Raw genomic sequence first — 25405 nt, 5'->3', positions numbered from 1 at the left:
TAAATTAGGAGTAAAACATATATCCAAATTGGGTAGTATTTTTCACTATGTTGTGTGATTTTTCACAGAAATGTGACCTGCTCTGGCCAGCCTTCCTGACCTCAGATGATGCCAGCTTCATCTTCCCAGTTGCAGAGCCCACAAATCTAGGGACCATCTTTGATTCATTTTATTTTCACTCCCCGTATCCATTCCTACTGGATATCCTACTTGCTCTGTCTCAGAATTTGTCAACAATGTGAACACTTTCCATTGTTTTCTCTGCAACTAGCCTGGACAGAGCCAGCATCTTTTACCTGGGTTTCCTCATTGGGTGTGTAACTGTTCTTCCTCTTCCTAACTTTATTTTCAGTGTAGTCTCCACCCACCAGTCAACATGAACCTTTCAGTGTACAAAGTGGATAGTGTCTGTGTTTTGGTCAAACCCTGTAATGGCTCCCATTTTATTTAGAGAAAATTCAAAATTCTTACAGAAACCTAGACAGCCTTACAGTTCTTCCATGTTTTTCTCTGACCACCTCCTTAAACTCTGCCCCACATCTAGTTCCGTGTGCACTGGCACTTGGCTTTGCCTGGGACAGGACACTGGTGGCTTCCTGTGTTTAGATAATATATACAACATATCTGCATAGCTTAGTCATTCATCTTTTTTCAAATACTGCCTGTAATGATCTTGTCAATGAGGTTCTCCATTACTACCTAGATTATATTGCATCTTCCTTCGTTCCCTGATCATCCCTCAAACTGTCTTTTTTTTTCATGCAAGGAACTGTCATCTTAGATTCAATATTTTGTTATTGTCCATCTTTCTTAACTGTAATGCTGGCTCGATGGAGACAGATTCTTCACAAGTTTTTTTTTTTCCTGGTACCTCTTATACATCAAAAAAATTAATAATAATGACATGTGATGCTTCACCTGTGCCTATTGAAGCAGTGAGTAAAAGTCTATCCACTTTTTCTAGTTCATTTCTGACATTCAGGCAATTTGTTCCTAATCAATTCTTTTCTTCTCCCTTTCAGGCTTCCATGGTGCAAAGTTATCAGAATTGAAAAATAATCACATTTGGAAAGCAAAATGCCTCAGGTTGGCAAGAAACAAAGCCCAGCCTTGTTCTCAGCTTCCTTCTCTCACTTTCTAGACCCCAGTGTCCTTCTCTCACCTGTCCCTTGTACCTGGTCTTTTCCAGGCTTCTGAGATGTGTTTTCTCTGGCCTCTCTCTCTCTCTCTCTGACCATATAATTGGCTAATCATTGCAAATTGCTCCTACTAGCTTTTAGTAATTCTCACATTTCACAGTTGTCTTTCTGAGAAAACTGCCACTACCCAGACAGACACTGTCACTAAACTTACAAGTGAAATGATAATCACTTGCCAGCAAGAGAGGAGATCATATTGTCCCCAGCCTTTATTGTGGGGATAAGATGCTCCCTTTGCACTTGCGCTCAGACTGTGGTCATGGTAGCTGCTGTCTCAGCAAGAAAAGGTATTTGGTAAGTGGACCTTCTTTCTAGATAGATACTTAGAAAAGTAGAATATTTCTTTAGAAAGCTCATAAGAAATATGGACATATCATCTTTTCTTCTTCCCCTCCCCCCGTGGTTGAAACTGAACCAAGAAAAATATATGAAGTGGTGATATTTTCTGAGGGTTCCTGAGGCACAGAGCCACCCCAGCCTTCCTAGCTCAAAGTTGCCTGACATCTCTTGTCCATCTTCTTTGTCACAGCCCCATCTGCAATCCTCTCCCTGAGTGAACATGTACACCCTCACAGCCCTCACTCCCCTACTTACATGGTTGGTATGAGTGTGTTTAGCTCTTGGCTTCTGCTTAGACACCTGGTGTCTGATGGCACCTGCGACATCCTTTTACACATCTGTATATATTGTGCTCTGATTGGCTGTGACAGTATGTCTGTGAAAACTGTCTGTGACCAGTGCGATCCTCCATATCCTTTATTATGGGTTCTGGAGAACAGGATGCACTTTACTGAACCAGTATTTCATTGCTACAGAAAATTTCTGGGATCAGTGTCAAGAAGGTAGACTATATCTCCCATTTAGTGAAATACAAATCAATCTCTCTCAGAGAGATTGCCAGGTTTAATCAGCAGGATTAATCAGAGATTAAAATGTGTTAATGTCTTTTTAAAACAATTTTTAATTTTTTTCTTTTGAGAGAGAGGGAGAGTGAGCGGGGGAGGGGCAGAGAGAGAGGGAGACACAGAATCCGAAGCAGGCTCCAGGCTCTGAGCTGTCAGCACAAAAATGTGGGGCTTGAACCCATGAACTGTAAGACCATGACCTGAGCCACCCAGGCACCATGAAAATGTGTTAATGTCTTAATGCCACTCTGACATTTAAAGATTTAAAAATGCTTTGATAGTCCTCAGACCTCTGCATCTGCACCAGATCCGTTGAGATTTCGGAAGTTGTCACCCCACTCAGTCATCAAGTAGTGAAAACTTTACTGTTCCAAGCCAGAACACCTATGGAGCGGGTATTTTCCTGTCACTGTGCCAGGAAGTAAATGTGCCCAATTTAATCCCTAACTGTTCCTCCATAGAAAATACTTTGATAAAATAAGGGAGAAAGGTTTTTGCTTTTCCATGAATGACTACCATTCTTGAACACACCCAGATCCATAACCACAGCTGGCCCAGGATTCAAATATTTTCTTGTTTGAAAATATTTACCAAAATTTTATTGTTCTCCCTCTTACTCACTTGCATGGTTTCTGAGAAGATGAATGTAATTCTTAATCTGTGTTCCTCCATAGGTAAGGTATTTTTTTCTTTCAGGATTGTTTTCTTATTTATCTTTCAAGTTTCTATAAATTGAAATATACCTACATGTAACTTTTTTTTTTTGACATTTATCTTGCTTAGTGTTCTCTGAGTTTTCTTCTATTCCTCCTGTTCTTCCTCCTCCCCTTTCCGGTGCAGAATATGTGATTGTGTTCCACTTAGTTACCACTTATGTTGTTTATACACACTTATATTTAGTTGATCAAATTATTTAAAATATTGAGGCATTTCATGCAAGGTAGTTATTTGTGCATTCCTTTAGATCTTATTTTAAGTTATTTTCTTGAAATATTTATTCTGTATTTAATTCTTTGGTTTTGTACCTTTACACACATTTTATCAAAGCACTTTTTTCCCATCATATTTTCAAATACAATCTATATCTACGCAGAACCACCTACAAATTATTCATTTTACCGTAGCACTTGTACATTTTCTAAACTCATAAATATTCATAATAATTCATTTTTTCCATTTACTAATTACCTATTTATTTAGCAAGTATTCAACTGTGTCATCTCCACCAGTTAAAAGGTAAACTTGTGATGCCAAGAAATTCAGTATCATTATACTTTTGCCTTATATTTGCTAGAGATATGGATTTCAGCCTTATCATATTTCTGAAATTTTTTCATATGTTGCTGGTTACAACCGCTCTATAATAATAAAGGATGCTCTTTAATATGGAAAAAATTAAAATCATACAAGAGGCAGTGCTCTGTTAATAAATCATTGGTCCACACATTCCTGAGGTCTAGAAGTAGGGGTCAGGAAGTCTCACCCAAAAAATGTACGTATTTGTTTGAGTGCTTTGATTTTTAAAAAGACTTTATTATTTATTTTTTTTAAGTTTATTTATTTTGAGAGAAAGAGAGAGAGAGTGCAAGTGGGGGAGGGGGAAAGAGAGAGAGGGTGAGAGAGAGAGAATCCCAAGCAGGCTTCATGCTGCCAGTGCAGAGCCTGCCGTGGGGCTTGAGCTCACGAAACCGTGAGATCATGACCTGAGCCAAAACCAAGAGTCGGGACACTTAACTGATTGGGCCACCCAGGCGACCCTAAGATTTTATTTTTAAGTCTTTTGTACAAAAAACATGGGGCTTGAACTCAGAAGCCCGAGATCAAGAGTAACATGCACCACTGACTGAGCCAAGTGTTTTGGCTTTTAATTGAAATTTTGTTTTCTGATAAAAATCAAGGATGCATTTTTAAAAACAGGTGATATTTGATGACACCAGAACACAACATCAAAAGAAAGTTAGAACTGGGACATGGCAACCTATTCCCTTGGGCATCATATTCTCCATTTTCCACTTCTGTCCACATAGCTGGCCTCTTTCCTTTGATGTGACTCTGAACAGTAAAGGCATTAGAGTTTTTAAATGAGACTTCAGAAAAATAATAGAAATAGAGTAAGATAAAGAGACTTCAACATAATACTCTCTGAAAATTGCAGGCCAGTTGATACAAAGTGAAAAAATTACAGTGTCCAGGAGAAAAAATAAGTGTCCCAAATAGAAAACAAATTCTAATATTTGTTATTCAAATAAGAATTTTAAAACATTGATATATGAATTTGCAGATATCTACAAAAGATGAGGAGGCAGTATAATAAACCACGTGAAGCTATTACACATCTGTTCCAGGATCAATCCATGGCTAAACTCATTTCATGTATAATTGCACCCATATTCTCCAGGAACTACTTAAAAGCAAATCCTAGAAGCCATATAATTGCATCTATAAATACATCACTTTGAAAGACAAAGACACTTGGAGTACTTGGCTGGCTCAGTCAGCAGAGCATCTGACTCTTGATCTTGGGGTCATGACATGAGTTCAAGCCCCACATTGGGCGTGGAGGCTCCTTATTAAAAAAATTTTTAGGGGCGCCTGGGTGGCTCAGTCGGTTAAGTGTCCGACTTCAGCTCAGGTCACGATCTTGCGGTCCGTGAGTTCGAGCCCCGCATCGGGCTCTGGGCTGATGGCTCAGAGCCTGGAGCCTGCTTCCGATTCTGTGTCTCCCTCTCTCTCTGCCCCTCCCCCGTTCATGCTCTGTCTCTCTCTGTCTCAAAAATAAATAAACGTTAAAAAAATTTTTTTTAATTTTTTTAAAAAGACAAAAACCCCTTTCCTCTTATTTACAATATCTTTCCATCCATAAACATATTAATTCTTCAATACCGTGAAGTATCAAATCATTATTCAGAAAGAGGTCATTTATCATGTGGAATTCACCTTATTCTAAGTTGGCTTCTGATGTGACTCTCTGCCCTGTAATTCCTTTTACAGATAATTGTTCTATCTAATTTGACATTCAGTAGACTCATTCACAGGTGTTCATGTCTACTTCTGTCTACTTCTTTTTGCATAACATGAAAATATTCTATATTTCTGGGGCACCTGGGTGGCTCAGTTGGTTGAGCATCCAACTTTGGCTCAGGTCATGATCTCACAGTTTGTGAGTTCAAGCCCCACATTGGGCTCTCTGCTGTCAGTGCAGAACCGGCTTTGGATCCTGTCTCTCTCTTTCTCTCTCTCTCTCTCTGTCCCTCTCCCTGTTGTGCACACGAATGCGCACACACACTCTCTCAAAAATAAACATTAAAAAAATGCATTAGAAAAAGAAAATATTCTGGGGCACCTGGGTGGCTCAATTGGTTAAGTGTCCAACTTCAGCTCAGGTCATGATCTCACAGTTTGTCAGTTCAAGCCCCACGTCGGGCTCTGTGTTGACAGCTCAGAGCCTAGAGTCTGCTTCAGATTCTGTGTCTCCCTCTCTCTCTGCCCCTCCCCTGCTCGTGCCCTGTCTCTCTCTCTCTCTCTCTCTCTCTCTCTCTCTCTTTCTCTCTCATAAATAAACATTAAAAAAAGGAAGAAAGAAAATATTCTATATTCTTGTCTACTTTTGTGACATTGTTATTTTGTTAGATCGATTGAATAAGAAAAATAAGAGTTTTGGGGCGCCTGGGTGGCTCAGTCAGTTGAGCGACTAACTTCAGCTCAGGTCATGATCTCACGGTCCATGAGTTTGAGTCCTGCGTGGGGCTCTGTGCTCACAGCTCAGAGCCTGGAGCCTGCTTCGGATTCTGTGTCTCCCTCTCTCTGTCCCTCCCCCACTCATGCTCTGTCTCTCTCTGTCTCAGAAATAAATACACATTAAAAAAAATTTTTTTAAAGAAAATAAGAGTTTTAATTTTACTTTCATTCCTTTGATGCTCTTCATTTCTTTGTCAATCTGAGTTTCTGAACTTGCTTTCCTTTTCTTTAAAGAATATCTTGTGACATTTCTTGGCAAGGTAGGTCTAATAGCAAGAAATTCCCTCAATTTTTGTTTGTCTGAGAAAGTCTTTATTTCTCTTTCACTTTTGAAGGATAATTTCACAGGGTACAAACTTATAGTTTGGTGAGGGTTTTCTCTCAACATTTTCAATGTTTCACTCCTCTGTTGATTACATGGTTTCTGAAGAAAAGTTGTAATTCTTATTTGTTGCTCTGCTATTGGTGAGGTGTTTTTCACTCCAGCATTATTCATGGTTTGTTTTTACTTATCTTTGGTTTTACATAATTTGAAAATTATATGCCTACTAGTATTTCTTTTATTGTGGGTGGTGGTAGTGGTGGTTTGTTTTGTTTTGTTTTTGTCCTGTTTGGTGTTCTCTGAGCTCCCTGGATCTGTGGTTTGCTGTCTGACATTAATTCGGGGGAAATTCTTAGTCATTATTGTTGCAAAAATTTCTTCTATTCCTCTCTCCCTTGTCCATCTGGTCTTTCCATTGTGTATATGTTACACTTTTTGTGGCTGCCCCTCAGTCCTTGGATATTCTTTCCCTTTTTTTCAATCGTTGTTCTCCTTGCATTTTAGTTTCTGAAGTTTCTGTTGATATCTTTCTGTAATGTTTTATTTATTTATTTATTTATTTATTTATTTATTTATATTTGAGAGAGAGCACAAACAGGGGAGGGGCAGAGAGACGGGGACAGAGGATCTGAAGCGGGCTCTGCGCTGACAGCAGTGAACCTGAACCTGATGTGGGACTTAAACTCAGGAACCTTGAGATCATGACCTGAGCCAAAGTCAGACGCTCAACCAACTGATCCACCCAGGTGCCCCACTATCAATATATTTTTAAGCCCAAAGAATCTTTCCTCAGCTGTGTCCAGTCTACTAATAAGTCCATCAAAGGCATTCCTCATTTATGTTACAATATTTTTGATCTCCCGCATTTATTTTTGGTTCTTCCCTAGGGCTTCCATCTCTCTGCTTACATTGCTCATGTGTCCTTGCATGCTGTCTACTTTATGCATGAGAGCCTTTAGCATATTAATCATAGTTGCTTTTTATTCTGGGTCTGATAATTCCAGCATCCTTTCTATGTCTGGATCTGATGCCTGCTCTGTCTTTTCAAATTGTGGGTTTTTTGCCTTTTGTACCTTGTAATTTTTTTCTTGATAGCCAGGCATGATGTATGGGTAAAAGGAACTACTATATTTAGTCCTTTCATTGTGTGGTAGTGAGGTGTGGAGGAGGGGAATTCTAAGATTAGGTCTCAGTGTTCTAGTGAACCTGTGCTTCTGGACTATTTACTTCACAAGTGTTTCTATATTTTTCTCCTCCCTTAGATGGGACGGATGAATGGCTAGAATGGGCTGGAGTTGGGTATTTGCCTTCCCTGGGGTTAGTTAGGCTCTGATAAAACCCAGCAAGTCAGGTTCAGGTTAAGTAGTTTCTCCTGAGTGCAGGCCTTGTTGAGAAGAATGAACTGTTCTGGCTTATTTCAGAAGGGTTCTTTTTCCCCTCCTCCTGCAGGAATCTTGAGATTGATGGTTTTTTGTTTGTTGGGTGTTGTTGTTGTTGTTTCAGTATTTACTGTGTGAATCTGGCCATGTTCCTGGAGATAATTTCACAATTTTATGGGGTCCTGCTGTGACTGGGTCCCCTGGAGTTTTCAGCTCGGAATTGTCCACACTGTGCATCCAGCAATTCATCAGTTACGGTGTGGGTTTTTCTACCCAGACACTGGTTCTCATGGTGGTTTCTGCTCATGAGTGTCTCTGCTGCAGCAAGGGGTGACTTTCTATATTCACCTGTCTGTCTCTCTGATCTAGGGCACCAGTTTACCCTGCACCCCTCCCCTTATGGATCCAAAAAGAGTTATTAGTTTTTCAGCGTGTTCAGCTTTTTATTTGTGGTGAGGTTGTAGTGGTGACTCCAATTTCCTTATGAGTTTAACCAGAAACTAGAAGTCATCCATCATGTTCATATTCTCTTGGAATAATGGTGGGGTTTGTTTGTTTGTTTGTTTGTTTGTTTTTGAGGAAAGACACTTTCTTGATATAATGAGAGTAACCAAATTTTCTTTCAGTCTCCATATTCCTCTGATTCAAATGAAATTAAACTGTAACATCTCTTCTGAATGGATGGATTGATTTCTATTAACTTAAACTGGGGTCTTACCTTCCTAACTCAGATTGTTGCTGGGATCCTTGGAAATTCTTCACTTCTTTGTCTTTATAATGTTATGTTGCTCAGTGCACAGGTCTTGAGACCCATAGACTTGATTCTTAACCAACTGGTCTTAGCTAACATCTTGGTTCTTTTCTCTAAAGGGGTCCCTCAGACACTGACAGCTTTTGTATTAAAATCTTTCCTGGATGATGCTGGATGTAAATTGGACTTCTATTTATACATAGTGGCCAGAGGGGCTTCCCTCAGCACCACCTGCCTCCTTGGTTGTTTCCAGTGCATTAAGCTTTGCCCCAGTTTCTCTGGGTAGATGCATTCAGAATTAGATCCACAATGTGCATGGGCTTCTGCTCTTTCATCTACTGGATTCTGCACCTTTTGTTAAATATGCTGATTATTATGAATGTAACTGGCCCAAAGAATAGCAAAAACATGGGTGTGGAAAACATTTATAGATACTGTTCCTCCACCCATTCCTGAGAGATTGGTATTCTCTGTAACTGCAGTTGTTCACACCTTCACTGATATTGTGTGTTTCAGCCTCATGATGTGGACTAACTGCTCCATGGTCCTTGTTCTGTTCAGGCACAATCAGAGTCCAACACATTCACAGCAACAGCCTTTCCCCCCAGTCCTTCCCCCGAAACCAGAGCGACATGCACCGTCTTGATCCTGGTGAACATGTTTGTCTCTATCTTCTATTTTATCATTCTGGATAACCCAGACTGTGAACCCAAGCCACTGGCTGAGGAACGCCTCTGCACTAAAGATTGGTGTCTTTAGGCTTCCCAACATTCAGCCCCTTTGTGTTCATTTTCAGTGATATCCGAATCTCAAAGTTTTGCTTTGTTGGCTGGACAAGGAAAACAAATGCTCTAAGGATGGTCTCTGGGCCATAAGTTTCTTCCAGAACATCCCACCATTAATTTGATTACTTTATGCAACATTTGTGGGCTTCTATGCAAAAACTCTGAGATTGTGTTGAATAAAAATTTTGATTTTACATTGTTTAATGGACTTCCAAGAAATGAACATGGTATAAATAATAACTCAAATGTATGGCAATTCCTTAAAAAAAATAGCATTACCTCCTTAAAAATGTAGCATTACCATATTATTTAACAATTCCACTATACCCAAAAGAATTGAAAGCAAGGACTCCAACAGATATTTGTACATCAGTGTTCATAGGAACATTATTCATGATGGTGAAAAGGTGGAAACAACTCAAATGTCCATGGATGGATGATGAATAGATACAATATGGTATATACATACAATATGATATCATTCAGCCTCAAAAATGAATTAGATTTTGAAACATGCTACAACATGGATAAATCTTGAAAGTATGCTTAGTGAAATAAACAAGACAACAAAAGACAAATACTGAATGATTCCATTTATATGAGGTATTTAGAATAGCCAAACTCAGACAGAAAGTAGAGTATTCATTACCAGGGGCTGGGGGAAGTAGGGAATGGAGATTTTTGTTTCTTCAGTATAGAGTTTCCATTTGGGATGATGTAACGAACGTGGACAATGTGATGATGTGGACTTAATGCTGCTGGTGGTTGCACAACAATGTGAATGTACTTAATTCGACTGAATTGTACACTTAAAGTGGCTAAGATAGCTAAGGGCACCTGGCTGGCTCCGTCAGTAGAGCATGTGACTCTTGATCTCAGGTTCTTGAGTTTGAGTACCACTTTGGGTGTAGAGATTATTTTAAAAATATAACAGGGTGCCTGGGTGGCTCAGTCCAACTTTGGCTCAGGTCATGATGTCATGGTTTGTGGGTTCGAGCCCTGCATCAGGCTCGGCTCTGTGCTGACAGCCTCGAGCCTGGAGCCTTTTTCAGATTCTGTGTCTCCCTCTCTCTCTGCCCCTCCCCCATTTGTGCTCCATCTCTCTCTGTCTCTCAAAAATAAATAAATGTTAAAAAAAATTTTAATATATAAAATGGTTAAGTGGCACATGGGTGGCTCAGTCAGTTGGGCATCTGAGTCTTGATTTTGGTTCAGGGCATGATCCCAGAGTTGTGGGATTGAGCCCCATGCTCAGCTGGGAGGCTGCTAAGATTCTCTCTCTGTCTCTCTCCCTTGCTCATGCACTATCCCTCTTTTTCTTAAAAAAAAAAAAAAATTAAAAAAATAAAATGGTTAAGATGGTCAATTTTATGTCTATTTTACTACGATAAAAATGTAAAAAGACTCAAAGGTGACTTTCTCAAATGGTAGTATCACTCACTACTGAAATTTGAGGGTTTCATGATAATGCTGTGGATGGAATTTTCAGTGTTTTGGAGTTCTGAGATGGAAACTGTTGGGGAAATATAATTATCAACAAAATCTGCTGCTGACCCAGAAAACTTCTCCACACTAGCAGACAACAGTCTTATTCTTGAACAGGATGTAATGTGCATCAGGGACTACCCACTAAAAAGACAATAAAATCAATAAGAACTCTCTGCCTTTTATAGGTCAAAGAAATACAACCTAAGACATCCATGTTCTTAAACAATAACTATATGTCAAGTAAGATGACTTCATAGCACCATTTGTTGCACAAAATCCATCTTAAACTCACTTCACAATTAGAATGGCTGTTGGTGTTTGCTGATTGCCCTATCCTAAGGAAAAATAAATTTCTTGTATCTTTATGGCAGGAAGGAATTTTGTAACTTGGACCCTGGCTCCTGCAGAAGTTAGGCTCCTATCTTCCCTTGGAATCTAGGAGATGGTATCTTAGTTTTCTCCATATCATTTCAAAGAGATGCCCTTCAGATCTTCAAGAAAAAAAAAATCCTGGGTTTTAAAACTGGCATGGGGCTTATCTAACATTTATAAATATTTTTTTAATTTTTTTTTCAACGCTTATTTATTTTTGGGACAGAGAGAGACAGAGCATGAACGGGCGAGGGGCAGAGAGAGAGGGAGACACAGAATCGGAAACAGGCTCCAGGCTCTGAGCCATCAGCCCAGAGCCCGACGCGGGGCTCGAACTCACGGACCGCGAGATCGTGACCTGGCTGAAGTCGGACGCTTAACCGACTGCGCCACCCAGGCGCCCCAAACATTTATAAATATTTACATACATTTCAAAGAGCAAAGGAAGAATTCACAATTACAAGTTTTCTAAAGCAAATACTCTAAGAAAAGTGATGGATAGATGGAGTCTCTTTCTCTTCTTACCTCAGGTTTTTTTTTTCTTTTTTAGATTTATATTTACCCTTACAAAACTCACTGCTAATCTGAACTTTAAACTAATGACTAAAAGATTTATTTGCATTTTCTAAGCATATAGGGTGAAGGTCCTTCCAAATGGAGAGAAAAGTCATGGGAATATCCCAGATTATGGAGGCTGATAAAAAAGACTTCAGAAAAACTGAAGGGAATTTAAGAAGTATGTGAGTGCATATAAGACAAAGCAGAGGAAGTATTGATCATTTCTTCTGTTAGGTCTTGATGGATATGCCAAAGATGAGAATCTTTACAGAGGGGACATGATGGGTCAATAAGCATTTATTCGCATAGGTGAAATGATCATATTTCTTTAAAAATTTAATTAAATAAATTTACTTTATTGACTGTTACATTTAACCACCAACGAACCAGGAAAAATACTAAAGGAATAGTTTGGAATTTTTTATGAAATGAAAACAACTTTTAGAAATATTTGGTGGTCACTGGCACATAATGGCAACTTTCAAAGACCTGGATTTTCATTTCCTCATTATCTATATTTCATAACCATTTGTCTTTTATTTATTTTAAAAAATTTAGTATTTATGTATTTATTTACTTTTTTGAGTGAGTGAGAGAGAGAGAGAGAGAGAGAGAGAGACAAAGCACAAGCAGGGGAGGGGCAGAGAGAGATGGAGAATCCGAAGCAGGTTCCAGGCTTCAAGATGTCAACACAGAGCCAATTCAGGGATTGAACTCATGGACCAATGAGATCATGACCTGAGCAAAGTCAGATGATTAGCTGACTGAACTACCCAGGCGCCCCCCCCATTTGTCTTTTATGATGACTAACATAAAAATAATTCTTGGTCATTGAAAAATAGTCTTATCTGTGGCTAAATATAGTTCTGTGATATCTGCTTTAAAAAAATCGATTTGAAAATTGTTTGAATTTTAGTATTTAATTACTGTTTAAGTAAATATGAAGCACATGTTTGCCTAAATAGCACTTTAATCCAATATATTTAAGTAACATGGGTGTTATAAATGATAAATCATGGTGATTTAAGTTATATTTAGTATTTCTAATAAACTCAATAACAACATAAATTTCCATAGGAAGAGTTGTTTCTTTTCAACATTAATCTATATTCTAATAGAAAATAAGAAACTGCATGATTTCCTTGAAGCTTTTTTCTTTTGAAGTTTTTACTTTGATGTTTTAATAGTTTTCACAGTCTAAGAGTTTTTAGTAAATGCTCAGTGGCTTACCTAGATGTCATCTGAATGAGATGCAATTATTTTGAAATGTTGAATCTTTCCATTGTTTTCACAAATACTGACTTTGAAATCTGGCCTAATGCAAGACACTCAAATTACATGTTCATGTATTGCATTTTTCAAAAGTACATATATTATATGAGGGTTTTTGTGCCTATGCACCTTGTCTGTTATATTCCAAAACTTGGGGCATCTGGTTGGCTCAGTCGGTAGAACATGCGACTCTTGATCTCATGAGTTCAAGCTCCACCTTGGATGTAGAGATTACTTAAATAAATCTTAGGGAAAAAAAGAATCCAAAACTTAACTCCAATTTGTCTCAGTGTAAACAAAGCTCCACTTGAAAAATTGGTTTATGAAACTCTCAGAATCGCTTTTCTTTTCTATAAATGTGTTGTAGGTTCTAGTAATGATGGAGTTACACGATCTGAATCACACCCTGCACAGTGGAGAGCAGATTATGTATGAGGTTAAGAGAGGAGGGAGGGAGGCCAGAAGGAGGCTACTGCAATAGTCCTGGTGAGTGTTGGTGAACCAGAGTAGTGGCTGTAGAGGTGGGAGAAGTGGTTGGTTTCTGGGTCCATTTTATGATTTATTGTTTATTTATTTATTTCACACAATTGGAAAGGAAGAAGGAGAGAGAATGGGTCTATTTTTAAAGAAAGGCCGGGGCGCCTGGGTGGCGCAGTCGGTTAAGCATCCGACTTCAGCCAGGTCACGACCTCGCGGTCCGTGAGTTCGAGCCCCGCGTCGGGCTCTGGGCTGATGGCTCAGAGCCTGGAGCCTGTTTCCGATTCTGTGTCTCCCTCTCTCTCTGCCCCTCCCCCGTTCATGCTCTGTCTCTCTCTGTCCCAAAAATAAATAAACGTTGAAAAAAAAAATTAAAAAAAAAAAAAAAGAAAGGCCAAGTAGACATTTTGATGATGTAGGTGAGGGAGAAAAGGGAGGAGTCAGAAAAGACCTTAGGGTTTTTGGTCCTAGCAGCTGAAACAATGGAAGCTCCATCAACTAGGATGAAGTTGGTGGAAGATTAATTTTTATTGGGACTATCAGGGGTTTTGTTTGGCTCTGTTAAGAGTCTATGATATTTCATAGAATGCTAAGTGAGGTCACCAAGTGGGCAGTTGGACACACAGGACTAAAAATATGGGGAGCAGTTCAAGAGGGAGACATCCAAAAGTGGTGAACCTGAGTGGAGCTTTGGATCACATGTAGGAGGGGGAAATTTATGTTATGGTGGTGATGCTCTTTTTTTAATGGTGGTGATGCTCTTAATAGGTTAGGAAGATGGTACCCAGGATTGGGCACCATGGTTGAGTGTGGAGGGCACAAAGGTGAGGAGAGGATGGTCTGGCAGGTGACCAAGGCTTCCCTGGGATGAGTAGATATGAGATGGATATGAGGACAGAATAGTAATTGAGTCAAGATGACACTGAAGGCAAGGCTCCTGCTTATTCTTACTACTATACCGAATCAGCATAATTTTGTGATGAGCTTTGCTGAGGTCTGGGATTTTTCAGTCTTGCTGGTGGATAAGATCTGGAGCAAAGGTTGTCATCTGTGAGAGATACTATGTCTGGCATGGGGGACCAGTAGTGCTGGGATTTTAATGAAAGTTTTGTAGAGAATGGTGGGTAATGACTGCTGAGGGGATACCAGTGCAGCACAGAAGTGCAAGAAAGCTATGCGTGTCTCAAACTCACTTGTAGTTCTGGGTGGTTAATATTGAAGAAAGATTCAGAGGCAGGCTATGAGGCCTTCAAAGCAGCATTTGGGACTTTTCCTGACTGTGGGATCCATCAGAGGTCTGGGGTTGTGCTGGATCATGTTTGAACTGGTCAAGCACTCTTTGGATGCCATGTGCCCGGTACCTGGGTGAGTCCAGGGAGATACCTGTGAAGGGGGGCAGGGAGGTGGTGGTGACTATAGTGTCTGGAGATGTGAGAGTATGGTCCACAGAATGATGTGCATATGGGGGGAAGCGTGATCTGATGGCTCCAGGGCCTTGCTATGGGGACTGAAGGTAGAGTTGTGAAGACAGGTTTGGTTGTATCTGGGAGTCATGATCTTGGGGGGCCCAGGGTTATTGCCTGGCAGGAGGGTTTGCACCCTGCAGGCCAGGCTCACTGCTTAGATGGGGTCTATTTCCCCACCTGCCTGTTGTTAGTGAGGTCTGAACAGTATTAATGTGACCAAGAGGAGAGCATAGTCATCAGTGGGACCAACGACTGGTATCTAATCTGAGATGTGGATCTCTGGAGGAAGATGAGTTTGTATTGTGGGACCTCAGAGAGGCTACTCCTGAATTCAGCTGTCCCTATAATGACAGGCACTATGACATTTGGGGACATGCTTTTGTATTTGTGGGAGGAGTGGGGGTTCCTGGATGAGTTCCAGAGATTCCTGTACCACAATGTGAATCTGAAGAACTTTGCATTTATATGCTCATATCCTCACTGGGCAAGGCATTCATGCCCTCCCCAGTGCTCTGGTCTCAGCTTTGTATCCCCACTCTCCAACCCTGCTTTCCCCAGATGGTGCTCTGTCCTTCTCACATCAGGACCATGGACACTGTTTCTGTCCCCAGTTCCTGAGCAGGTGCTGTGGTTGATAGGGCTGGACTGTTTGCACTGACCTCTTCCCTCCTCATGCCCCAACATCTGCCTCATAGGGAAAGATTCAGGGTCAGTACTCTTATAGTGAGCCCAAGGATCTCACTTGCTTGCCCTCTCCCTGGCCAGTGACTGTGTTTAGGTCCATGGAACCTCTGTACCTTAGGTTTTACTCCCTTACTTTAACTGACATTTCCTTGTGCAGGCTCGTGCCACGAATTCCTTGCATTCTCATGGCCTCTACTTACCTGGACCATGAGCTGTTTTTCAAGCCTCCTGCTCAGTTCTCTTTGTAGTGTGGAGATCTCTTTTGTGGTCTGTTGTGTGCTGAATTGCCCTGGCCCAGTAGTGACCACTCACCTGACAGTTTTTTCCTTCAGTGCTTGTATCCTCCATGTCCCATGTAGTTGCTCAAGTAGGGCTTCAGAAGAGTCCTTTCTGCATCACAGGATGGACATGACCTTAGCCGTGACAGGGTGGGCTCAGAGGGGGTCTGCCCCTGGTGGATGGCAGCTGGGGAGTGTGTGATGTCTGGGCTATGTTCAGATCATACCAGCAACCTGTCCTTTCCAACCAGGGTTTTGGTGCCATTGCCAGTGGCCACACCCCATTTCTATCTTTCTGTTGTTGGTACTGTGCTGACTTGTTGAAGTCCAGGGGAAATCTCGAATATCTCTGTATTCCACATCTTACCTATCCCTCTCAACAATCTTTCTTAAGTGCTCTGCCACACTGACCTGCCTATGTTGTACCCCAAGGTGTACAGTATCCTGACATTGGCCTTGAACTCCCACTCATTTGTTGCAATTGGATTTTCTTGGGCTCTCACATGCCTCTGCATGGCCTTCAATGTCACCAGCAGACAAGTTCCTGCTGAAAGCCTTTGGTGGAAGAAGAAGATGTACATCTGCTTTGCTTCCCTGTGCCACACCCTGTCCCATGTCCTCCTGGTGAAGCCTCTACTATTCTGTGACCTTATGGTTTCAGTAATGCTCAGCAGCCACATCTGCAACCAGAACCCCACTCCCATTTCTCAAAAGCATCACCTGAATTATTCCTGGTTGCAAATCAATTGAGTAATTCAACTGGATGTGATTCATTGAGTCAGTGTAGACACATTACTCCAATAATGTCAACACATATTTCACTGTTACTTCTTTGCTTTAAGGTTATTGGTGCAGATCAGAGAACAAAGAGGTACCTTATGAACAGAGTGTTTCTGTAGGAGTAGCACAGATCAGGATTTTCAAGGCAGGTCCCTTTATCCAGAAGATCCACCCCTGTGATATGTGTATCCCTATCTTGAAACACATTTTACAGCTGTCTAAGCACCATGGAAAGCATCATGGACAGAAACTGTTTACAAGAGAACAGCATGTACCAAACAATTTTATTTTAGTGCAAACCCTTAGTGTCACCAGGAGCAGCATTTTGGTGAAAAATTTCAGAAGAAACATGGAAAGGGCCTCATGTGTGAAGAGATGCAAGTTCCGTGTGTTAAGGAAGCCCTTTACCCGTGGGGAGGTTAGGAAGGACGTCCTGGCCACCTTGGACTATTTTTATAAGTAGGGCACTTATACTAGGTAGAGAGCAAACAAAACCATCAAGTGTGGGTTGGTAGAAAAAGTCATTAAAACTGGGAAGAACGCAAGACAGCCTTCAGCTACACCGACACACTTGCTCAGAATCAGGGTGTCTACACTAAAGAAAATCCTTACAGTATAGTGAATATAGGACATCTTCTGGCGATAGCCTCACCTTCAATTATCAATGGAGAGTTCACACTAGAGAAAGACCATAGTTTGGAGGAAATGTGAAATTTCCTTGTTCAGTATAACAAAAATGGATCAAAGCCTCTGTGAGTATCCATCTGTCTGCTTTGAATCTCATACATCTGAACCTCCATAAAGGGAAGATGCCCCATAAATTTAATTTATGTGGGAAGCATATGTGGCTATGTTGCACTTTCTAACCAGCCCAGGGCTCTTTCCAGATTCATGTCACTGCCCGTTTCTGTGGCCAAAGCCACTTCATCTCAACTACCTGGCAGGTTCCCCTCCGGGAAGCTGGCATCTGTTCTGCCATGTATTGGAGAAAAGTAGTAGTAGCCTGAGCCCTTAGAAGGTCCATATCCCCTTCTCTCTGATTAGTTGGCATGGACCTCACCTAGCGTTGTCCCAGAGGAAAGCAGATGAATTCTACTGGCAGCTTGCCAAGAGCTACCTTTTTCAGGTACGTTTGTCTCACGCGATACTTGCAATTAATTTTTCCCACTCCCAAGTCTCCAACTTGGGGACTGCCTATCACATATTGCTTTGGTTTGTACCATAAGAAAGACCTTATTTTCAAAATACTCTCTAAATTTGGGGTTTCTAGCTACTATGCAGTGGCTTATAATAGATTTGGGCTTTGCAAGCATTACAATTTTTGTCGATTCCCGAACTCTGTGTGCCTCTAAGGGAACAGTATGGGAGGAAATGGCACCTCAGTGTTGGGCAAATTTGCATCGCTGCCCATAGCCTCTTGGCAAAGATTTGTTATTCTAATTCATGGCTTGGACACCTGGGTGATTAGTCTCCAGATATCCGCACATGGCCTCCTTAAAGAAGGACCGCCGAACCTCTACCCTTGAACAAGGGCCTTCCATTTCCCAGAGGCCCTCTCAGTAAATCTTGGCCTTTTCTCCTGGAGTCAGGTGGAGAACCCTCTTTCCTAGGCCTTGGGAATCTGTGGGAACTAAATTTCCCAGAACGCCCAGCGTTAAAGACGGCATCGCTGAGCCAACGAAGGCTTAGAAAAGAGGTGTTTCCGTTTGAGCACAAAGGGTTGGGGCGGGGCTTCCTGTGTCCAGTCTGTGGCCATCGTTTTGGCTGTCGGCAGGTGTCTTCGCCTTGTGAGACGTTCCGGAGGGCCGGGCCGCGGCGAGAAAGGAGGCTTTGTCCCGCCGTACGGAGGCGAGTCTGGGGGCGGGGACCTCGTCGCCAGCGAGACCGGCCTGGAGACTTCTGTGCCCGTGACCGTCGTGTTCACTCAGCTGTCATCACTTCACTCCGCCCACAGTCCGATGGCGGTGGCCGCGCCCAGGGACCCGGCTGAGGTAAACGCGCGGCCCCCGGGCCCCCGCCTCCGCCCCTCCAGGCCAGAGCGCGGGGCACCTGCTCGGGTCTCTGCAGCCCAGGCCCCAGTGTCCGGCCCCGGGGCGGGGGCCCAGTGTCTGAGCGCTGGCGTGACGGGGTGTGGGAGTGGGCTGCAAGGAAGGGGTCTGCAGGGGGACCTGAGGGGGAGGATTCGGGAGTGTGGGGTCCTCCTTCTGCCCTCGGGGAACATAAGTGCCGCGGAGTCACGGGGGGACTGGCGGGCTGGAGGGTTGTCCTTTCACGTGAGGACTCTAGACGCCAAGGACTCTAGACACTAGACGCCAAGTTTTGGCCAAAGGAGGGACACGATCTCCGTAAGGGGTGGGGGGGTGAGGAGTGGTGAAGACCTTGTGGCCCTGGGAGGTTGAGTCTTTGTTCAAGGTCACACCTGGTAAAAGGCAAAACTGAGTACTCAGGCACAAAAAATAGAAGCCAGCCTGAGGTCAGCTGGCCGAGGTCCTAAGTTCATGTCAGGGGTTATATGTGGATGTTCCCTTTAATGGCGACCATTTTAAGCAGGTGTGGAAGGTTAACCCAGGACTGGGTACCAAGATGTGCAAGTGCCTAGAGGTAAAACTAAAGTCAGTAATGTTCAAAACCACAGGTCTCCGTTTCTTTCAAGTAGAAATAAATAGCAAGTGGATAGGTGTCATGATAAGAGTGACTGCCTGCGCTTCTGGGTGTGTGTTCTAGAAGTAACGAGGGGGGCGCCTGGGTGGCGCAGTCGGTTAAGCGTCCGACTTCAGCTCAGGTCACGATCTCACGGTCTGTGAGTTCGAGCCCCGCGTCGGGCTCTGGGCTGATGGCTCCGAGCCTGGAGCCTGTTTCCGATTCTGTGTCTCCCTCTCTCTCTGCCCCTCCCCTGTTCATGCTCTGTCTCTCTCTGTCCCAAAAATAAATAAACGTTGGAAAAAAAAAATTTAGAAGTAACGAGAGGTTTTGATCACAGGAAGGAGGTGATGTTACCAAGGTCTTAGAAGACTTCATCTGGCTTCAGAGTGGAAAACAGACTATGAGCTTGAGGGAGCAAGAAGGAAAATCATTGTGGCTACTGCTATAGTCCAGGTGAGGGGTAATGGACCAGGGTTGTTGCTTAGGAGATGGTTGTATTCTGGCTGTGTGTTAAAAAAATTTTTTTATTAATGTTTTATTTTTGAAAGAGAGAGAGAAGCAGAGCACGAGCAGGAGAGGGGCAGAGAGAGAGGGAGACACAGAATCTGAAGCAGGTTCCAGACTCTGAGCTGTCAGCACAGAGCCCGACACAGGGCTTGAATTCATGAACCATGAGATCATGACCTGAGCCAAAGTTGGTCGCTTAACAGACTGAGCCACCCAAGTGCCCTGTGTGTCTTTATTTATTTTTTATTTTGTATTTATTTATTAAAATAAATTTTTTTTTGTATTTATTTTTGAGAGACAGAGAGAGACAGAGCCTAGGCGGGGGAGGGGCAGAGAGAGAGACACACACACAGAATCTGAAGCAGGCTCCAGGCTCTGAACTGTCAGCACAGAGCCTGACATGGGGCTCGAACCCACAAGCCGCGAGATCATGACCTGAGCTGAAGTCGGACACTTAACTGACTGGACCACCCAGGTGCCCCTGTGTGTTTTTAAAAGGGGCAACTAGACTTTCTGATGTGGACAGTGAGAAAATGAAAGAGCTAATCAGTGATGACCTCAAAGATTTTGGTCTTAGCAGCTGTAGGAATGGAAGCTGCATCAATGTGTTACCGAACTCCAGTCCTTGGACCCAGTGAGAGTAGAAATGAACCTGGACCCACGATTTAAAAATACAGACAAAGCTTTATTGGAGCAACAGCTGTAACTGAATGGAAACACAGTCACAACAAAGGTGTTAGACTGGCTCTCCGAAAAATAGGGAATTTTAAAGGACCTAGGGCGGAAAAGGAGTGACGTGTAAGCATGTAGGGGTGGGGAAATACAAGGAATTGGGCACGCAGGCGCAGTTGACAGAACATGCTTCTTCATACATTGGGTGTTTTGTTTGCAGGTAAGCCTCCACCTCTGGGCGTGATTTTCAACATTGTAGTGAGTTAAAGGTAACTCTTGGTCACTCCATGATCCATCTGTGCTGGCGTGAGTTAGGGGTTAAGCTCCAACTGGTCTGGGCCGCAAGAGCTCTTGCTCCAGGCAGTCGTGATAGCTTGAGGGGTAGTTTTGGTTTCCATCATGGGATGCTCTGCCTCTTGGGTCTTTGGCCTGAGTTAGGAGATAAGCTGGAAAGAAGAGCCTAAGAAAAATGTGGGACAAAGGTCGGTGGATACAAGCAGGTGAGAAGTAAAGGTCAGGTCTTGGGATCTAGCTGCTGGCACATTCAGATGAGCAAGTTGGTATTCACCGAGGGTATCAGGAGCTTAGTTTTGACCATGTGAAGAGTCTGAGGTGTTTCAAAAATCAGTGACTGGAGGCATCAAATGAACAGCTTACAGGTCGGGAAATCTGGGGAGGGATTCAGGTTAGAAACATCCAAAATGTGGAAACTACAGTGGGGACGAAGAGGACTGAGCGGTGGGTCATATTTAGGCAAACTTGAGGTTGTGGTGGCAAAACTATTTGGGAGCCAGGTGTGGAGGGTGAGGGCCAGGACTGGGTCTCTTGCTTGGATACCTGGGTCATGGTTTCGGGCTGCACAGATGCAGGTAAGTAGACATGAGGTTTGGTGTATCAGACAGAATAGTCTGTAGATGGCCAGAGCTTCCAAGGGAAGAGTGGGTTTGCAGTGGATGCAGAGACGAGAGGTAGGGGACAAAAGATGACGCCCAGGCCAGAACTGGTATTTATTAGCCACTTTTTAGACTTAGCAAGATTTTGTGAGGACTTTGGTGGGGCCTGATGTGTTTCATTCAGCCTGGTCAGGGAAAATAGGGTCACCTGTGAGAATCACTAGGCCTGGGGTGGGCAATCAATGGAGTTGGTCTCGAAGGTTAGGGGGACAGAGAAAATTTTTATTTGCTGAGGTGATAGCAAGTGCATCAAGGAAATAGGATGGGCCTATGGATATGTGAGATCTGCCCATGGTTCTGTGTGTCTAAGTCAGGTAAGGATCGAGCCACAGGATGATCAGAGCCATAAAATGATTTGGAATAACACTGCTGTTGGGACCCGTATGAGGTTAGTGGTCTTACAGGATCCTGTTTGAATTTGCCACTTGAATTGTGGGTGCTGTGTGCCAAATTGTGGCATAAGGCCTAAACCCTGTATGATATGCTTCCTTGACATGTGGAGGTACCTAGTGCTCTCAGATGGCCTGAGTGCAAATTCTCCTTCCCACATTGCTTCATGGGATAATATCTCCTAGCCTAACAACCCTTTTCATAAAGGGAACAGGGCACGGTTCCTGCTCATCTCTTTGTAGCAGGTTTCAGTCCCCTCCCAGCCCACAGACTTATTCACACAAGCCAGTCACAGCCTATGGGATTTAGAGGGCTCCCAACCTTTTCATCCTACAAGGATAGCATCTCACAGCCCCTATTTTCTCACTTTTTTCCAGAATGCAGCCCCCATGTGGGCCTTTATGGTGAGTAGTATCCTGTACTCAGAGGGGTGAATTTGTGATAAACTGCTGTCAGTCACATCTGTCCAGTCTTAGGTGTTATGTGTTCAGCCATCACCATAATCTGAGGGTGGGGTGAGGAGGAAGCAGTTTAAATATAGGTAACTTCTGGGCAGGTCAGGGAGCTGTCTTTGGAGTGGGACAGTGAGGCGGTGGCAGCTGCAGTAATTTGACTGTGGGTTACAGGCACTAAGGGATGTGCAGCCTAAAGAAAGATGTGAGTTTGGAGAGGGAACATGTCAGATGATCCCAGGGCCCTGCATTGCTAATTACATGACAATGACCATACCAGGGGAATTGCTTGTCAGGAGGTTGTGGATCCCTGTGTGCCAGGCCCACAGCTCAGATATATATTTTTCTGCCTGTCTTTTATTGCTGGTGGTTGAACCCAGTGGCCAATGGGACCATGAGGAGACAATAACACCAGTGGTACCAGGGCCTGATTTCTCCTCTAAGTTGGGAAGCTTGGGAGATGGATGGTCATAGGGAGATGTGCAGGGGAAAGGATTGTGGCTTCTCAGAAGTAGAATGTAGTTTTATCTGTCATCATGCAGGGCAGTGTGACCTTTAAGATGTAGCTTATAGTTGTCTACACTATAAGCAAGATGAAGCAGACTTACTATCACTGTTACTGAATTTTGAATAAAAATATCCTGGAAGACTAAATGACATGAAATGTGAGCTTACAAATATATAAAGTTGATTAGATAAATAATGAGATGTTCTAGAGGGAACTTAAAGCCTAGAGACTATACTTGGAGCATTTGTTTTTCTTGCCCAGCAGGTAAAGCAGGACTGAGACACCCACATGTCACTGTCAGAAAGCATGAAGGGATGAATGTTGGGGAGGCTGAGGAGACCAGTGTAGAGGTGTTCATCAGACTATGTTGTAGGTTCATAATCAGCGTTATTCAAAAAGATGAAGTAGAAGAAAGTAAAAGGCGACTGACATATTCATTAGGATGAGACATGGCTCTTGTCTCACTGAGATGAGAATAGAGTTTGGGGCTTTGGTTTCACAGGAAGGTCTGGGGGAAAGGCCGTGGCTGTGAACATGGTGGGCTTGTTGCTTGTACCCGATCAGGACAAGGACATGCAGCCACTTGGTAGATGAGGCCAGAGCACACAATGTCAGTGGATGACAACATGCATACATGCAGTGAGGTGATATTTCTAGAATATCCAATGAATACTACTATATATTTTTTTAGTAGTTTTTATTTCTTTTGGGGCCATTTACTTTCTTGGCAGTAAAGTTACTTAATGCAGATGCAGGCTGCAGGAGAAGAAACCAGTGACACTTTGGAGACATCATTCTAAGCTCCATCCACTGCAAAGTATTATGGCAAAGCTTAAGTTTCTGAAAGCCACTCAGAAAGGAGGCAATGCTGAGAAAAACCTGCCCCTTTGTGAAAATAAAGACAAGGTAATATCCAACATCATTCCAGAAAACATTTCCTTCCAAAAGCTGTCATTGGCTGAGAAATCTCATTAGAGGGAAGCTTTATTGAGTTTAAAGATAAGTTGGTTGAAATTCAAGTCTGTCAATAACACCTTCTGTGCTGTGAGAAAAGTAAAATTATACAGATAATATAAGGATCCCACATTCAGTATGGTTGAGGAAGATAATATCCAAATTTTAGTAGAAACCATTTTATCAATTTAGAGGACTTGGGCGGTTTGATTTTCCTTGAATCAGAGAAATATGTAAACTTTAAAATAAAATTGGATTGGGGCACCTGGAAGTTGGTGGAGCATGTGACTCTTGATCTCAGGGTTGTGAGTTTGATAAATAAATAAGACTTATTATCTTTACACTCAGAAGTCATTTTTCACGTAACCGACTTTTCCAACTCAATATAACATAAGCATTAACATCAGGTCTTTCACACACACAAATTTAATTTTTGGAGGTTTTTTTTTTTTAATTTTTTTTTTCAACGTTTTTTATTTATTTTTGGGACAGAGAGAGACAGAGCATGAACGGGGGAGGGGCAGAGAGAGAGGGAGACACAGAATCGGAAACAGGCTCCAGGCTCCGAGCCATCAGCCCAGAGCCTGACGCGGGGCTCGAATTCACGGACCGGGAGATCGTGACCTGGCTGAAGTCAGACGCTTAACCGACTGCGCCACCCAGGCGCCCCATGGAGGGTTTTTTTTTTTTTTTTTTTATTTTTTTTTTCAACGTTTATTCACTTTTGGGACAGAGAGAGACAGAGCATGAACGGGGGAGGGGCAGAGAGAGAGGAAGACACAGAATCGGAAACAGGCTCCAGGCTCTGAGCCATCAGCCCAGAGCCTGACGCGGGGCTCGAACTCACGGACCGCGAGATCGTGACCTGAGCTGAAGTCGGACGCTTAACCGACTGCGCCACCCAGGCGCCCCATGGAGGGTTTTTTAATACTACCAAAGATTGAAACTAATTTGATGTCTGTCAATGGAAAATTGAATAAATCACGACGGATACCAAGATGGAGCATTAGCTTTGGAGGAAGTTCTCCCAACTGCTACAGCTCTGGAACATACTGTTAGGTGAAGAAGAAGAAGAAGAAGAAGAAGAAGAAGAAGAAGAAGAAGAAGAAGAAGAAGAAGAAGAAGAAGAAGAAGAAGAAGAAGAAGAAGAAGAAGAAGAAAGAAGAAGAAGAAGAAAGAAGAAGGAAGAAGAAGAAGAAGAAGGAAGAAGAAGAAGAAGAAGAAGAAGAAGAAGAAGAAGAAGAAGAAGAAGAAGAAGAAGAAGAAGAAGAAGAAGAAGAAGAAGAAGAAGAAGGTGTCATAATATTTTGTGCAGGTAGCTGTATTTTTCTAAGAATGGAAGGAAAATTTTGTTTGTTTGTTTCTCTTGAGTGTCATTAGGAGCTGATTGGCTCCTAAGTAAGAACTTACTGAATACATTGATACTGACTTGATGAAAATAGAGATAAGGAGATAGTATGTTTTTTGGAATGTCATATAGAGAAAAGTAGCAATGCAATGGCCCCATATGAATAATTCTACCCAAGTACCAAATCTAATTTTGATCCCACCCATTGATTTTAAGTGACTGTTTAAAGGAACAATGGGGAATCGAAGATTATATTAAAATACATTATGAGTAAGCAGTAAGCCAAATTAATATATGTGAAATTCTATAAGATATATGAACCCTTTCATAAAATGTAATATGTTAAGATAAAAGGGATAGGATATCTGTAGAATATAATAAAATCTAGAGAACATATAAATATGATACAATGGTCAGAAAAATATTTGAGTGCTGATTCCAACAAACAACTCTAAATATTTAATCAACACATCACAATTGAATACTGACTTGGTAATTGATGATTTTAAGCAACTATTATTTAG

The 25405-nt window shown here is 42.3% G+C and overlaps 1 protein-coding gene and 1 pseudogene across 2 annotated transcripts in view; both read left to right on the top strand.

Moving 5' to 3' along the window:
* Positions 1 to 25405, top strand: part of LOC115502257 (zinc finger protein 418-like) — a 98298-nt gene that overhangs the window by 17006 nt on the left and 55887 nt on the right. Inside the window, exon 1 of one of the 2 annotated variants that reach the window (XM_032591247.1) lies at positions 18222 to 18445. The exons of the other annotated variant lie outside the window; for it this stretch is intronic. Within the exon in view, the coding sequence (XP_032447138.1) occupies positions 18413 to 18445 (33 nt within the window). The 5' untranslated portion in view covers positions 18222 to 18412. Of the gene's footprint in view, positions 1 to 18221; positions 18446 to 25405 lie in introns of those variants that run through there. 2 annotated transcript variants of the gene reach the window in all.
* On the top strand, positions 8307 to 9169 carry LOC115503152 (annotated as a pseudogene).

Source organism: Lynx canadensis, chromosome E2, assembly GCF_007474595.2.
Source record: "Lynx canadensis isolate LIC74 chromosome E2, mLynCan4.pri.v2, whole genome shotgun sequence".
Taxonomy (NCBI): Eukaryota; Metazoa; Chordata; class Mammalia; order Carnivora; family Felidae; genus Lynx; species Lynx canadensis.
Note: the sequence above shows the minus strand (reverse complement) of the source record. Positions and strands in the feature narration are given on the sequence as shown.